Below are 14075 nucleotides of genomic sequence, written 5' to 3' on the forward strand. Positions count from 1 at the left end.
TGTTTGGCAAGGGAGGCCCTCTCTTCATCTTTAAGAACGGATGAAGCGCCATTTTGATAGACAAGCTGTTGAGCAGCAGTTTAAACCGGGTGATCGGGTTTTGGTTTTGTTGCCAGTGCCAGGCTCTGCCCTTGCTGCTCGTTTTGATTCCAGCAACGTCTCAACAGGCAGTCAGGAAAAGATGTCTGAGAGTGCTGACACTGAGGGTTCAGCTGTTTCTTTGGTCTGTGAAGGGTCCCTGTCTGATGATGGGTTGATGGAGCTAGTTGAGGGGCAATCGAATGTTTACAGAAAACGGGTGATAACTTGTCTTATTTGCTGACGTGCCAGAGAAACAATGTAATTGGCCTCCTTCAGGCTTGCCCTAGTTTGTTCAGTGACGTGATGTTGGGTCTGCCTCTCCTATCAAACAACATGCTTTCTTCATGCTTCCCCAACAGGAAAAGAGAAGTCATGAGGAAAGAGGTCAATTACCTACTAGATCACGGGTTAGACCGGCCCAGTCCCAGTGCATGGAGCTCCCTGTGCTTGTTAGCGCCTTAAGTCTGATGGAACTGCACGCTTCTACACAGATTTCCATAAGGTGACTGTGCCGGATTCCTTTCCTTTGCCTCGCATGGACTGCATTGACAGCATCAGTCCTGCGGTATTCATCATAAAGCTGGACCTGCTAAAAGGATAATGGCAGGTCCTGTTAATGACCAGAGTTGCTGACATTTCAGTCTTCATTACTCCGGACCACGTCATACAGTTATGGCTTTTGGGATACGAAATGCGCCCGCCACGTTCCAGCGTATGATGCACCTGGTGTTGGGGGATGTTCCCAATTGTAACCAGGGGCGATTCTAGACCTAGAGCTTTGCTGGGGCACAGGCCCCCAACATAAAAAAAAAAAATGAACTGTCGCTGCTAATATGAAATAAATGGCTAGCCTGATTTGGACCATCACATATCTCCCCTAGGTCACAGACATCCTCCTCCATACTCTGAATAGTTTTACGTCTAGCCCCCATCATGTCCTCATCCATTTCTTGCCTGTCTCTCTCCTCCTCCTCCTCCTGCCTGGTATTGGACTGCCCAGCCTGTGCTCTTTCTCCCCTCTCTTCGACCTTCTTCTCCTCCTCCTCCAGCACTCTCTCCCTCAATTGTTGTAGCAGCCACTATCCAGCAACATCCAAACACATAGGCATAAGTAGGCCTATACTCACTGCATGAATTTAATAGGCTTTCCTACTAACACAAGGGAAGATTATTTTTAGTAAAAATTGAGATTACTTCCCTCCCAGGCAAGGGTCCTATAGACATTCTGGCAATACTGCAGTTCTTTGTAGCTTAAATAGCCTACTAAAGCCTTCATACTGACTTTTGGTGATAATTTGCAAATGTAGCCTATAATAATCTACACAGATGGCTACTCTGATTCTGTGTATATTATTATAGGCTACATTTGCAAATGCAGCAAACTTATTTATGTTTGCCATTAAACCATTGATCAAATCACAGCATTGGCTATTACCAGCATAAATGTTAATGTTACCGTTAATGTGGGCAAAATTATCATACCTCCCTCATCCTCCTCACTGTTCCTCTCCCTCTGCCTCTGTTCAGGAAGAATTTTCTGATGTCCATCTCTGAATAGTTTATCAGAAGGCTATGTTTAGTTTTACAGTAGGACAGCTTCACAAACAGTATAGGCTACTTTTACAGGACTCTCTCTACAGTATATGTATAAATCCTTATTAATTGTCCGCATGTGTGCATGCAGCCTACGCATGGTGTGAGTGTGTGTGTGAGGGAGAGAGCACAAGCTGGTAAACTGTTGCTAAATTTAGGCTACAATGACGCTAAGCATTGAAAAACAGATGCTAGTTATGTGGGTAACACTCTCTAACAGCGATCAATTTGTCTTGATCAATTTGTTGTAACATTAAACAGGGGACGACTTACTCTATGCTCAAAATGATGTAACGAGCTCCAGCGTATTCCACAGTGTATGTGTGTGCAGTACAACGAAACACTCGAAAGAATCATGTGAACGATTTTCATTGGTTGTTGCGTTCAATCTTAGCCAGCTACAGAGGTGCTATTTCCTGATTGGCTATTATGGTCCCTTTCTTTATTCCTTGTTTTTTTTATTGGCTGGTAAGTGACAGGCTCGAGCCATGATTAAAGCAGGCACGGAGATGCGCTCATGAATGAAGCTAGAGCCGCGCTAGAATTTTACTGGGGCACTGGAGACTTTTACTAAGGCACGTGCCCCAGTGAATAAGGTCTAGTGACGCCCCTGATTGTAACGTGTATTTGGATGATGTGGTGTTCTTTTCTAATGACTGGAAAGACCATATGGCCAGTTTGAAAGTGGTGTTCATCAACATCTAACTGGGGCCTCCCTGACCCTCAATTTGGCCCAAGTGTGAATTTGGTAAGGCCATGGTGACTTATCTCGGAAAACAGGTGGATCTTGGGCAGGTACATCCAGTGGACGTCAAGGTTACTACTATTCTTTCATACCCAGTTCCGACAACCCGACGTGAACTCCGATTCCTGGGAATTTCTTTGTGGTGTTGGCTCCGCTCATCACATTATGCAGCCCTTCTGGTTGGGATGATGGATGTTAGGCTTTTGATGCATGTAAGGCTCTGCTGCTGTTCTGGCTGCTCCTAACATTTCCATTCCTTTTAAGTTGGAGCTGGTGCAGTGCTGTTGCAAGATGGGGGGGAAGATACTCCACTATTGAAAAGAAGACCTTGGCCATGCTTCTGGCCCTTCAACATTTCGTAGTATATGTTGGCTCCAGTCCATCAACTGTCATAGTGTACACTGACCACAACCCCCTTGTGTTTCTGGCGCAGATGTACAACCGTACTCAGCGGTTAATGTGCTGGGCGTTGCTGGTTCAGGCCTACAACATCGAATTATTTTTAATTAAAGAAATATTTACATTAAAAAAGAGAAAAAATACACTGTGTATAATGCATAGAAATTCATACTTTCTGTTATTGCAAACTATATGTTTGCTCTCATGGGAGTGGGTGTTACAGCTGTAGTGGGTTTGGATGCTCTGCTGTTCTGCTCTTTTGTGCCCAGGTTCCGCCTACTCCTTAATTGTCTGGAAGTGAGGGCTCCTTATCGGGCTAATTGGGCAAGCTTAAAAAAAATCTCAGCTGGCTACAGAGGACCTATTTGGGCCGAGCAGCAGATTGGCGGTCATTTGGTCGTGTGACTTGTAAAGTGTAGTCGTGTATTGTGTGGACTGTACAAACCTGTGTGAGAAGTTGCAGGCATCTGGCAATTGTGCGCCCGAGTTGGGTGGGTGTTTATTTTTCTGTCTGTTGGTTAGTGTGTTGCTGCAGGGTTTCGAGGACATTTCGAGCCTTTATTTTGGAAGGTCGCTTGACCATTTCCTGGTTTCAGTGTTTAACTTTTTTAACTAATGAGGAGTTGATGGGTTATGTCGCCGCATGTCCCTTAGACTTTTAACTACGGTAGGTGTAACATCAAGTCTTCTACAATTGACACTGACATTTCTACTTTCTCATTAAAAACACTTATCAGTCATACAAAAATTGTTGCAAATTGTTTAGAGGTGTGGCTACAGCAAGTTTTTTAATTATTTAGTACTCAGGGCTGAAAACCAAGAAAATGTCTGTGCCTGAAGTTGGCAAGATAGGCCTGTATAGGCATATTGGCCAATTTCAATTTTGAATTCAGGCACAGTGCCTGAACACTTTAGGCTCTGAGTATTATGGGATCACTGATAAGTGACACAACAATGCTAAGGTCTGTTAAACCACTTCAAAATGACCTCTACAGCTCCAGGGCCAAAAGGGTATGGTGAAGTTGCTGAAATTATAATTTATAGGCCTACAAACATTTATTTTTGCTGCTCAAAATAGCTTCAGTTTGTCTCGTTTCCCAAAGCAGGAGCATCTTGTTTGAAGTGGTGTGCAAGTTGGTGTTACTGGTAGATATTTTTTTCACTTACATCTGCTAGTAGTTTATCTCCCATCTTTTCAGATTCTGGTCTGAATGGATAGATTTTTGTCCATTTAAGGTTTGAGCATGTAAGTTTCTAATTTGGCTCAACAGTCTTGCCAGAGGTGACAAGGATTTTGTTCGTGAATGTGACAGACTGAAGGAAAGTTTCTCATCTATCCGTATGTATGGATGGTTCAAATCAAATTATTTGATAAGAGTGGCTGAATTCATATACCTATTTCCAAGTGTTTGAATCCAGAGGACAAACTCATAACTCTTTGGTCTTTCCAGAAGATGGCACTATGGCAATGAGAATCCAATATTCAATATGAGGATTTCAAACAGGCCTCTTTTTATGCAAACCAACTCTTTTAAAACACCCTACTGTTGTATGGTGATTTCAGGTGTGTTGGAATGTGATATTAATTTACTTGTGCACACTTCAACTTCTTCCAATTAACAGATTAGGGGAAGCCACTTCTCTATGAAGTCAAGATGGCGGTTGGACCTTAATTACTTCTTGTTAGAAATAAACCTCCTAAATTTCTTGGTGGAAAGACAATTACCCATTAATTTCATGTAAACCTCTTTTGCAGGAATAAACTGCATTTGAGCTTGTAAAATGTGTTTTGCAAACAAAATAGTACAATCATTTAGAAAAGTTATGTTAATTTACACTGTACACTGTGTTATTATTATATTCTATATATTGAATGGGGGGGATTAAGCTTCTAAAGTTATGTTGAAGAACCTGGAACCCTTGTGGGGGGTCGAGAACCAGATTATATTCTAACATCCTTCACGTAGTCAGAGAAAAAAAAAAAAACAACCACCACATCACATGTACATGCAGACATCTTCATTGAACTTTGTTTCAAATCCAACAGCAAGTGTTAACTGGTCAGTTCAAAACAAAAAAAAAAAAACAATCATACAAGGCTTTCCATGGCATAGGCCTAGATCACCTCTCCCATTATTTGGCCCTTACAAAATCCAACCAGTTTCAGTGTGGACGACTTTTGTCTGCATCCTAGCAATAAAAGCAACAAACACGTTACTGTACATTCAACCTCAACTCACTTGGAAAGGCCCACATGAACAGGTATACAGCAACAAAGGGAAAAGAGAGATCCGGAGCCAATTCAGCTCTTAATGTACCATGAAACAGCTTTACATATGATTCAGAATCGCAGTGATAGTTAAGAAAAGCAGATAGTACAATATCACACTCAAAACAGAGACTTCTGTGCACCACGAGTGACTTAGGTTAGTGTTGTAACTTGCTCTCTTAGTGATCAAGGAAATGGATGAGGAGCTACTCAGTTCCATCACATCATGCATCTTCAAAGTGAAGCTTCGTCAGAGATTTCGTTCAAAAAGCGATCTAATTCAATTCTGAGACAAATAAAATGATGGACAGACCATTCTGATGGAATTAAAAATCAGTAAGTTAACAAGTGTACTACTGTAATACCAGTGGACAATATCAAAGCTATCGCTCTTCCAAGTCTCCTTAGCTATTCTTTTTTTTTTTTTTTTTTATGTGAAAACGTGATTTTTGATCCAGGAGCGTTTCTCACACTAATTCTTGCTTGTGGATGACTTACCAGTTACTAATGACAAAATGTGTTCATCTAGGTCATATCTAGAGCCTAACTGCATAAATACGAAGGTAAACTCACACTAGGATTCACTGCTGCAGTTCCAAAAGCTGCTCTGGTGGGTGGGGTGTGCAATGTTAACAGTGAGCTCACACACCAACAAACGGAGCCCTTAAAACCTCAACGAAAAAACAAAAGTGCCTGAGAGATAAAAACAAAACAACAAAAAAAAAAAACACAAACTTGCACCTTGCTTTTGTTTGGAGGCTGAACGCATCCACTACATTTGCCCTCTTAGCAGTCACAACAACAAAAAAATGATATAGTACCAATGAACTTGTACCACTTGGCATTTGTGTACAATAACAACATTAACGTTTACAAAAGGAAAAAAAAGTTCCGTATGAGCTTGGCCTATTGACAGAGATGTTAAAGAACAAGACATGTAACTGATGTGAGTATGGGTGGTGAAGCAGCTGGGAGGGACGCCCTGGGCTCCAGACCTCCCCATCAGGCCACCACTTACTCCAGCTCGTCCTCTGGGGCAATGGTGCTGGTCTGCTCGGATGTCATACCTGCCGAAGAAAACAGAAGAGTCAAATGGATACACGCACGCAAGCAAGCACCACAAGTGACCTTGGTTATATTGGGGACTCCATTATCTAAAATGTCTCATGTCTAAAATCCCTAATGTCTAAAGTAAGTAAATAAATCACTAAATAAATAAGTAACTGCATTGTATTTTTAAAATATTGACTGTTCAAGTTCCAGCTGGGCTCTATGGAATGCCTTTAGACAAATCTTATGTTATGACGCACAAGTTCACATCTGGAGCTGCAGGAACACTTACTGGAAGCATCGTCATCGACCGATTTCTTCTCATCCTCCTCCATGTACCCAAAACTCAAAAGCTTAGACATGCTGACTTGATCTTTTGCTGACTTCTTGTCATGCGATCTGTGGGAAAAGGAGTTGACCTTTCAGTGAACCTTGCTGATTTAATGTATTTTTGACATTTACAGCACTAGTAATATGAAAAAGCCCTTCCTCATTTAGAGACAGGAAGTTATTAGAAAATGAAATGGGACTCACATCTTTTTGAACTTTCCAACCTCCTTGGAATCATTCATGGTCAGCTTCTCCATCTGATTAGTGGCATGGCCCACCTTTGCCTTTTATTAGCAGGAAAACAACAGAACAGTTTAGGATGAGCTCAGTGACTGACAAACTTGCCCCGCCCCCCTCCCTCCCTCCATTTTGCCTCATGGACCTGCTTGTTGTGACTTCAAAAAGGCATACAACTTAAATTGTGGAACCATGTCCACACTTTCCAAGTATAGTGTTCATTTACTAGATATGGTTGATGTGTGTGTGTGTGTGTCTCTCCCTTTTAGTACATAAAGTGTGTAATATGTGAACATCAGAACTTGAACAATACAACACGTATTTAGCACAAATTGAACAGAATCTCATTATTAAAACAAAACCAATAATTATATTTCCAAATATGAAAGAAAGCAAAAGTCGCATGTGGCAAATCATAATGGAAACCAATGAAACTCATAGAAGAGGAACTTTGAATGATGAGCAAAGCATCAAGTCAGAGGAAGGAGATGGGGACAAAAAAAAAAAAAAAAGCCAACAACGCCCACTGATTTATTTTCCATTACACGTTTTCAGAAGTATCCAGAAATATCCAGACCATTAATGACAGAGAACAAAGTGCAAGTATGACCACAGTGACACACTACCAAACAGAAAAATAAAGATAAAGTAAATAAACCATATATATCTCAAAATGCTTTATGGGGCAAGTAGGACACATGTCCTGGGGTGTATTCCGAGTATGTGGTTAAGTGACAGATCTGGGTTAACCCAGAGGAAGTGTGAAACATCCTAATAGAAGAAAGAGCCTTTTGGCTTTATGCAGTTTGGATATTGAAGCCCCTGGGCTATTCTATCATCATCAGTATAGGGGAGGTGGTAATGAAGTGGCTAAGGAGCTGGGCTAGTATGCAGTAGCCAGAAAAGTTGTGCCCCTAAGAAAGATAGTTAACCCAAAGTTGTTCTGGGGACAATGGCCCTTGTTATATAATTGACATATGCACTGCAAAAACTTGTTATCTAAAAACATCTAACCAAGTCTTATTCATTTTATATAAAGATCAAAAAATCTAGTTGGTATTGTTTTCAGTATAAAGAGACTTACCTAACGCTTTCTCGTAAAATCATTTGACTTAATTTAAGAAGACTTTGATTTATTTTAAGACATCTCATCCTGAAAACATGCAAATTTGTCTGCCAGTGCATTGAGTAAATTTGCCTTGATAAGACTCCTTAAAATAAGTCAAAGCAGGGATGGATTACTGCACGGGCCTACTGGGCCCAGGCCCAGGGGCCCAAGAGGTCAGGGGGCTCTGAAGCCCAAGCCTTTGCATGGAATCATTGCCTCAATATCAACAAATCAGGATGTAGGCTATGAATCTGATTGAATTTAGTATTGGCCATCCCCAAAATGCACCAGAATACAGGAAATCACATCAAACAAATTAAAAAAATTCTGGGGGAGGACCCCCAAACCCCCCCTCCCACATATACGACAATAAGTAAGGGGGCCCTTAATACATCTGGGCCCAGGGGCCCGAAAGTTCATAATCCGCCCATGAGTCAAAATGTTCTTAAATGAATTAAAATGGTCTTTCGAGAGAGCACTAAGTAAGTCTCTTCATACTAAAAACAATACCAAATAGATTTTTTGATCTAGATTATCGTAATATTCACTTGGTTAGATTTTATTTTTTGCATTGTGGAAGTCACTTTGGATAAAAGCATCCGCTAAATGAATAAATGAAAATGTTATCAGGTTTACAACTTCCTCTAGGTTATCTTATCTAGGTCTGCCATTAAACCACCTGGAATTATGGCTTGAGGTGCTTCAGAAAGTTTACTATTGACAAGGGCTGTGATCAGGGCAATCGTATGGACTTGGCTCTTCCTATAAGCAGAAACGGCATTATGCAGTCTCTAACAGGCAGGCTACACCAATAACGTAACTGAAGCGTTCTGTTCACAGAGCGTAAAAGAAGACTGGGCTACTTTTTTCGAGTGTGCACTGTACCATCTGTTGATTTCATTAGATGAGGCTATCCAAACAGTTCAGTTATACATGTCTGGTGCAGCCTGCCTGTAACAATGGGTATTTTGGATAGTCTCCAACAGTTGTAGCATAGACTTTCATTGGTCTATAAACTCTATATAGCCGCTTTGGGGGGGAAAGGGATGGTGTTATTATTCCAGTTACCGTTTTGGTAGCTAAGAACAAATGCTACATGACCCAACTGCACATCTCTTAATCTTCAGTAAACTTCTGAACTGAATTCCCTCACAAGTCTGGGGAAGACCCCCCAACAGCTACAAGCCTAAGCATTCAAACCTTCTTCAGCTGGGTCAGCGGTCTTTTTTATGACGAAGAAAACCATGGTTAACAAGAAAATAATTACAGAAAACCAGAAGAAAATGCAAAAATAAATACATAAATAAATAAATAAAATAAAAGAATGCAATGAATGAGCAGTTACTGCGTGGCAGGGGGAGGACATGCTGCTGGAATGGGTGATTGCAAAAAAAAAATGGATATATGAGATATAATGGCACGAAGCCACCAGTGGGACTGATCCATTCACCTTGTCTTTACCAGCGGTAAAGGCATCAGTGCCTTGATCCCAGGGGGAGATTTCATCCGTGCCAAAGGGAGCAGCTAGCAACCTGGCTGCCCCTTTGGACGGACTCTTGCGGCCTCCGTTGGAGGAGGTGCTGTCAGCTGAAGACGCTTGGCTTGGGCTGAAAGCACAAGACCATGGTGATTTACACGTCCGGAACGATACCAAGCCGGAGCAGGACGGAGCGGGAAGGCCCAGTCGTAGCTCACTGGAGGGGTTTGTTTGTGTAGCCATGCGTTAACACTGACATTTTCCCCTCAATCAGATTCTTCAATCATAAGATGGAAGTAGAGTTATAGTGAGGGCAATCAGTTTGATATAGATCTCAGAACTGGCTCGTAAAAGGAGCAGAAGGTAACTCCATGGGGGGGGAGGGTGTAACAACAGAATACCTATGCTAAGATGTAGAATTCATTCTGGTTTGCCCATCTTAGGGCAGTGCAAGGTGTGCACACCCACACTCAATAGTAATCCAATTTATTCTAATTTCTGCCAGAGCTCCTAAACCTAATGGGTCCTGAGATCTGTTGAAGACCATTTAAGTTGTCTTAACAGTTTCTGTCTTCCTTGAATTAATGTGCCAGATTGTTCATGATGCAGTACACAGAGTGCCCAAAATATCAAAACAGCCACTCAAATGAAAGACGTTCATTTGTGCTCCCCACTAACATTCCCCTTTATCAGTTAAGAAAACCAAACCAAACATTTTCCCGAATCCCTCAAGTGCTGTATTTCACTGTGATGCAAGGACTCATTAAGAAGGTCCACATGAAATGGTCAATACAAACAATAGCAACCACCCCCTGAGCCAGAGGTAGAAAACTCCAAGCTTGCCACAAAATGGCCCCGAGTTCTGCAGCATTTTTTGCCACCAGTGCTGGCGCACTGCAGCCAGAGACGGTCAGATGCAGGAAGTGGGCAGAGTCAAGTCTAAGCTAATTAATAAAAGATTTGGTTAAAAGCCGACCAGTAGCAGTTTTGAGCAATACCTTTAAATGGAACGCGTCCGATGTTATAACAGTAGCACTTACAATCTCAATGTTGTTGCGCATCTGATCTGAGTACTTTTTCAAAGAATAATAGCATAGTAGCATTTCTTCTGCTCTTCCAAGCAATTCAATTCTCCAAAACATGGCTACAGCTTTTCAGGCCCATTTTAAATACCATCTCACATCTGACCAGATTGTTATTTTGTTAATCCATAGCAATACGATTTTGAGCAAAACATATGATATTACATATTCACTTATGAGTTGCGCTGAATCGTGTTTAATCTCAAATGGATGGGATAGGCTATAGCCTATGCCGTTAGAATTAATTGGAAAGACGTGCAAAAAGAGATCAATAAACAGGATGAATTGACAACACCGCAAGTTTTGATGCATAGGAAGAGTGGTTTATCTGCCTTGATTCTTGGTCATGCGTTGAAATACTATGTTAGACCTACTATCTGTAATGTTTGGAAATAATGTAGCCAATTGGCGTTGTCTATGCAGGCCTATGCGTTTTGTAGCCTATGTTTTAGAATAAGTGACGATACTTTAGAGTGCACTCCCGTCCACCTGCATGCTCTCATGCATCTATTTTCCAGTAAGCACTTAGTCATATCTTCCATAATACAGTAGCCTAAGATCAAATAGTTTGAAGAGAAATTACACAACTAGGCCTACCTGATTTAAGTTTGGGTGCCGAGCCAAAGACTTTGAGGTCGTTCTGTTTTCTATCAAGTAATATATCCATCCATATATTTGGAACTTGCAAAAAGGGCAATCGTTTGCACATTAGCCTAATAGATATACCAGCAAAATGGTGCATCTTATATTGGAAACAGAGGGTTGCAATATAGGCTACTAATAAAGCAGGAGCACCAGCAAGCAGTAGCCTACAAGACCTTCTATTATTGTAATATCCTCATGAACTTCGGTCCTAGATCTCCTTTTAGCCTCAAAAAATGAAGTTGGAAGAAATGTATTTACCGCAAAGCTAGACCCGCATACATTGTTTCCTGACTGTTGATGCTGATTATTGTCAGTTTCTTATGTTTAGGTGACGTAGGAAGTAATGTTAGGAATCTCTGATCAATGTGATTGGTCCAGCCTTACCAAAGATATTAATGTTAGTGCCTGTCGCGATGCAAGTGTTGGAAAGGAATCCCAATCATAAGTCTGACTTAATTCACTTTGTGGAATTTTCCAGGCTAGCAGAATGTCCCTTTCTTACAGTAAAAGGTATGTTTACATTCATTTGCCAACAGACATATCAGAATTTAAGGCTGGTTTCATGTAATTGGTTTATTTAAATTCACTTCAAAAGAGAAGTGTCATCCATTTCAGGGTTCCCGCCTTGACGCAGGCTACCTTCCCGTTACTGCTACCACTTCACCGAAAAACTTGAACCCTACATGTTCAAATTATACACTAAACGAAATCAACCAGGTAGATCAGCTAATTGGTGAAATAACTTGTGTTAAGAGCACAGGTAGAATCAAAACATGGGAGGACTTTTACCTTCTAATGTCGGAGTTTTCCACCTCTGTCCAGTACTAGTGACCTATACACACACACACACACAAGCACAGCCTTACCTTAACGGGGACCTGGACCCAGAGTTTGCAGAGAACCAATCAGGGGGCCTATAGGATGAGTTGGCCCCCTGGCATTCCTCCTCCACATCGTCATGCGAGAGCAATCCTGAAATAAAACCCACCCCCAAAAGATCAACTTAAAGCCCCTGGAAAAGGTACAGCACACACGTATTAGTCTAACATTTGATTTCTAGCAAGGCCTTTACAAACCTTTATGCCCTCCTCCTTTGGCCAGCTTAACATAATCTGAGTCACTCTCAAAAATCCCCACCCGCCGGCCAGTGGTTCTTTCCTCTGGTGCGGTGTCGGCAGTCTGACACAGCCCAGGGATCTGAGAAGTTGGGCCAACAACACCATTTGTAGGATTACTCTGAAATGTCTTTTTGCCTGGGTGGAGGATAGAGATCCATGGTATTAGGGCATTACACAATATCCATCACACGTCAAGTCATTCAACACAGCATTTAGCCTAATGTTTTACATGCATTGGCACTGATATAGCAAATTCGCATCAAGTAAAAAGCCATTGCAAGCCATAAACTAAGCATGCACAAATACAGACAATGGGACCGTTATTAAGGTACTTAAAGACCTCAAGGAACGAAACCGTATGAATAATTCAGTAATCACTTGGGAGATGGCACGATATGTCAGAAACGAAGACACTTTTACCTGGCTTTGCCCGTCGGTAATTCAGTTCAGCGCTCATGTTTGCTAGTCGTCCGAATCGAACACAGGAATTGCTGAAAGAGGGAGGCTTAATCTGGATTTGAACCATCAATATAACAATAAGCTAACGCACAAATCAAACCCTTGCAAATTACTCTGCAAACAAGAACAATGACATGCATTCATTCATTAATTTATGTTACGACACATATATTCGAGTTTCAGACGATTGTGTCTGCCATCAATCTTTCCGACATTAATGTTAAATTGATTCGCCATTTAATCTAGCTATTAGCTTGCTTGCTTGCTTTCTGTTTAACCTGCAAGCTATTATAGCTCTTTCGGATGCTGCAGGCACACCCTACCCCACCCAGTTACGATGGGTGGCGAGCTTAACTCAATCTCTTTAGTAATATTTTATCGAGAATAAACTGGAAAATTGCTGACAGTAAAGACCCCCGATCTGGGATAAAATCACTGCTTTACCTCGGAAACGCCTTCTGGGTACCATTTAGCCTACATGGCAGGGCCTACAGTAAGCTAACATTACTCAGCTGCTTCAACCAAAAATGTATGTTGTACACTTAAAATACTACTTAATCCACATGCACGTTAATTTGTAGATGAAACATTGTACAAATAGTATGTTATGTGCCAGAGAGAGAGAAATTTAATCTTGCTTACTTACAATGCTGATTTGAGGCGAATAGTTCGGGATGCTACCAAGATGATGCCACTAAAATGATGCCGGAATGAGTTAAATCTGCAACGGATGTTACGTTTCAAAATGGGAGGGGAGATTTTTTTAATTTCCGTTTAATAAAATTCCTATTTGATTCTATTTTATTTTTGTTTGGTTTGGAAAATATGCTAGATGTGTTTGAATCCATTCTCTATAAAACATCCTAGGCTACCCTTTTTTTCTTAAAAACCGTCAATGATTTAACTCAAGGAAATAAAAATAACGCGTGGCTTTTACGTCACCTAAGCTTTTTTTTCCATATTGTGTCTCATAACAAACATAAAGACATGTATCACAATACCAGATCCTGTTAATCGGTATCACGGGGATCCTAACCTATGATCCTAACTCCATCCACAAACAGGAACCGAAAAAAGCTCCCTCCTATGGGATACCAGAGAATGTCTAATAAGGGGAGAACTGCCACTCTCGGAAAACTTCCGGTTTCTGAACTGGTTGCAGTTCCTTTTGTGGTTCCACATGAGGGCGCTCGTCCACGAGTGCAGAATGCATGGAGGTCAATGGAGCTGTACCCCTCAAAATCCACTTTTCTCGGGATATCATTTTTCAAGTAATTTGAATATTGTATTCGAAAGGGGAGGCAAAGAAAATATACTTGGTGGAGTATTATATTTTTAAAGTCACTTAATTGTTCTAAAAAGCCTTTCAAACGTGTCAATGATGTCACTCATTAGCACAATGCTAGCGTGTTATGGGCAACAATGACCCAAACTGTAAGAAATCAAAAGGACATAAGTACTCGTTCATTCAACTTTTGACAT

The 14075-nt window shown here is 41.2% G+C and overlaps 1 protein-coding gene across 5 annotated transcripts; it reads right to left on the reverse strand.

Annotated features, from left to right (window-relative positions):
* Positions 1 to 4822: 4822 nt before the first annotated feature.
* c17h7orf57 (chromosome 17 C7orf57 homolog) lies at positions 4823 to 13382 on the reverse strand. Of its 5 annotated transcripts, none has more exons than XM_048268617.1 (8): positions 13240 to 13382; positions 12555 to 12625; positions 12093 to 12269; positions 11883 to 11988; positions 9263 to 9419; positions 6672 to 6751; positions 6430 to 6536; positions 4823 to 6154 (listed from the first exon to the last, which is right to left on the reverse strand). In XM_048268617.1, exons 2-8 carry the CDS (start codon positions 12589 to 12591, stop codon positions 6102 to 6104), a joined length of 717 nt encoding a protein of 238 aa, XP_048124574.1. In that variant the 5' UTR covers positions 12592 to 12625; positions 13240 to 13382; the 3' UTR covers positions 4823 to 6101. The 5 variants fall into 5 exon arrangements, with proteins under 5 accessions (XP_048124574.1, XP_048124576.1, XP_048124575.1 ...); XM_048268619.1 differs by having other exon boundaries at positions 12555 to 12639; positions 13240 to 13350; XM_048268618.1 differs by having other exon boundaries at positions 12555 to 12645; positions 13240 to 13345.
* Positions 13383 to 14075: the final 693 nt, after the last annotated feature.

This window comes from Alosa alosa, chromosome 17 (genome assembly GCF_017589495.1).
Source record: "Alosa alosa isolate M-15738 ecotype Scorff River chromosome 17, AALO_Geno_1.1, whole genome shotgun sequence".
NCBI classification, from domain to species: domain Eukaryota; kingdom Metazoa; phylum Chordata; class Actinopteri; order Clupeiformes; family Clupeidae; genus Alosa; species Alosa alosa.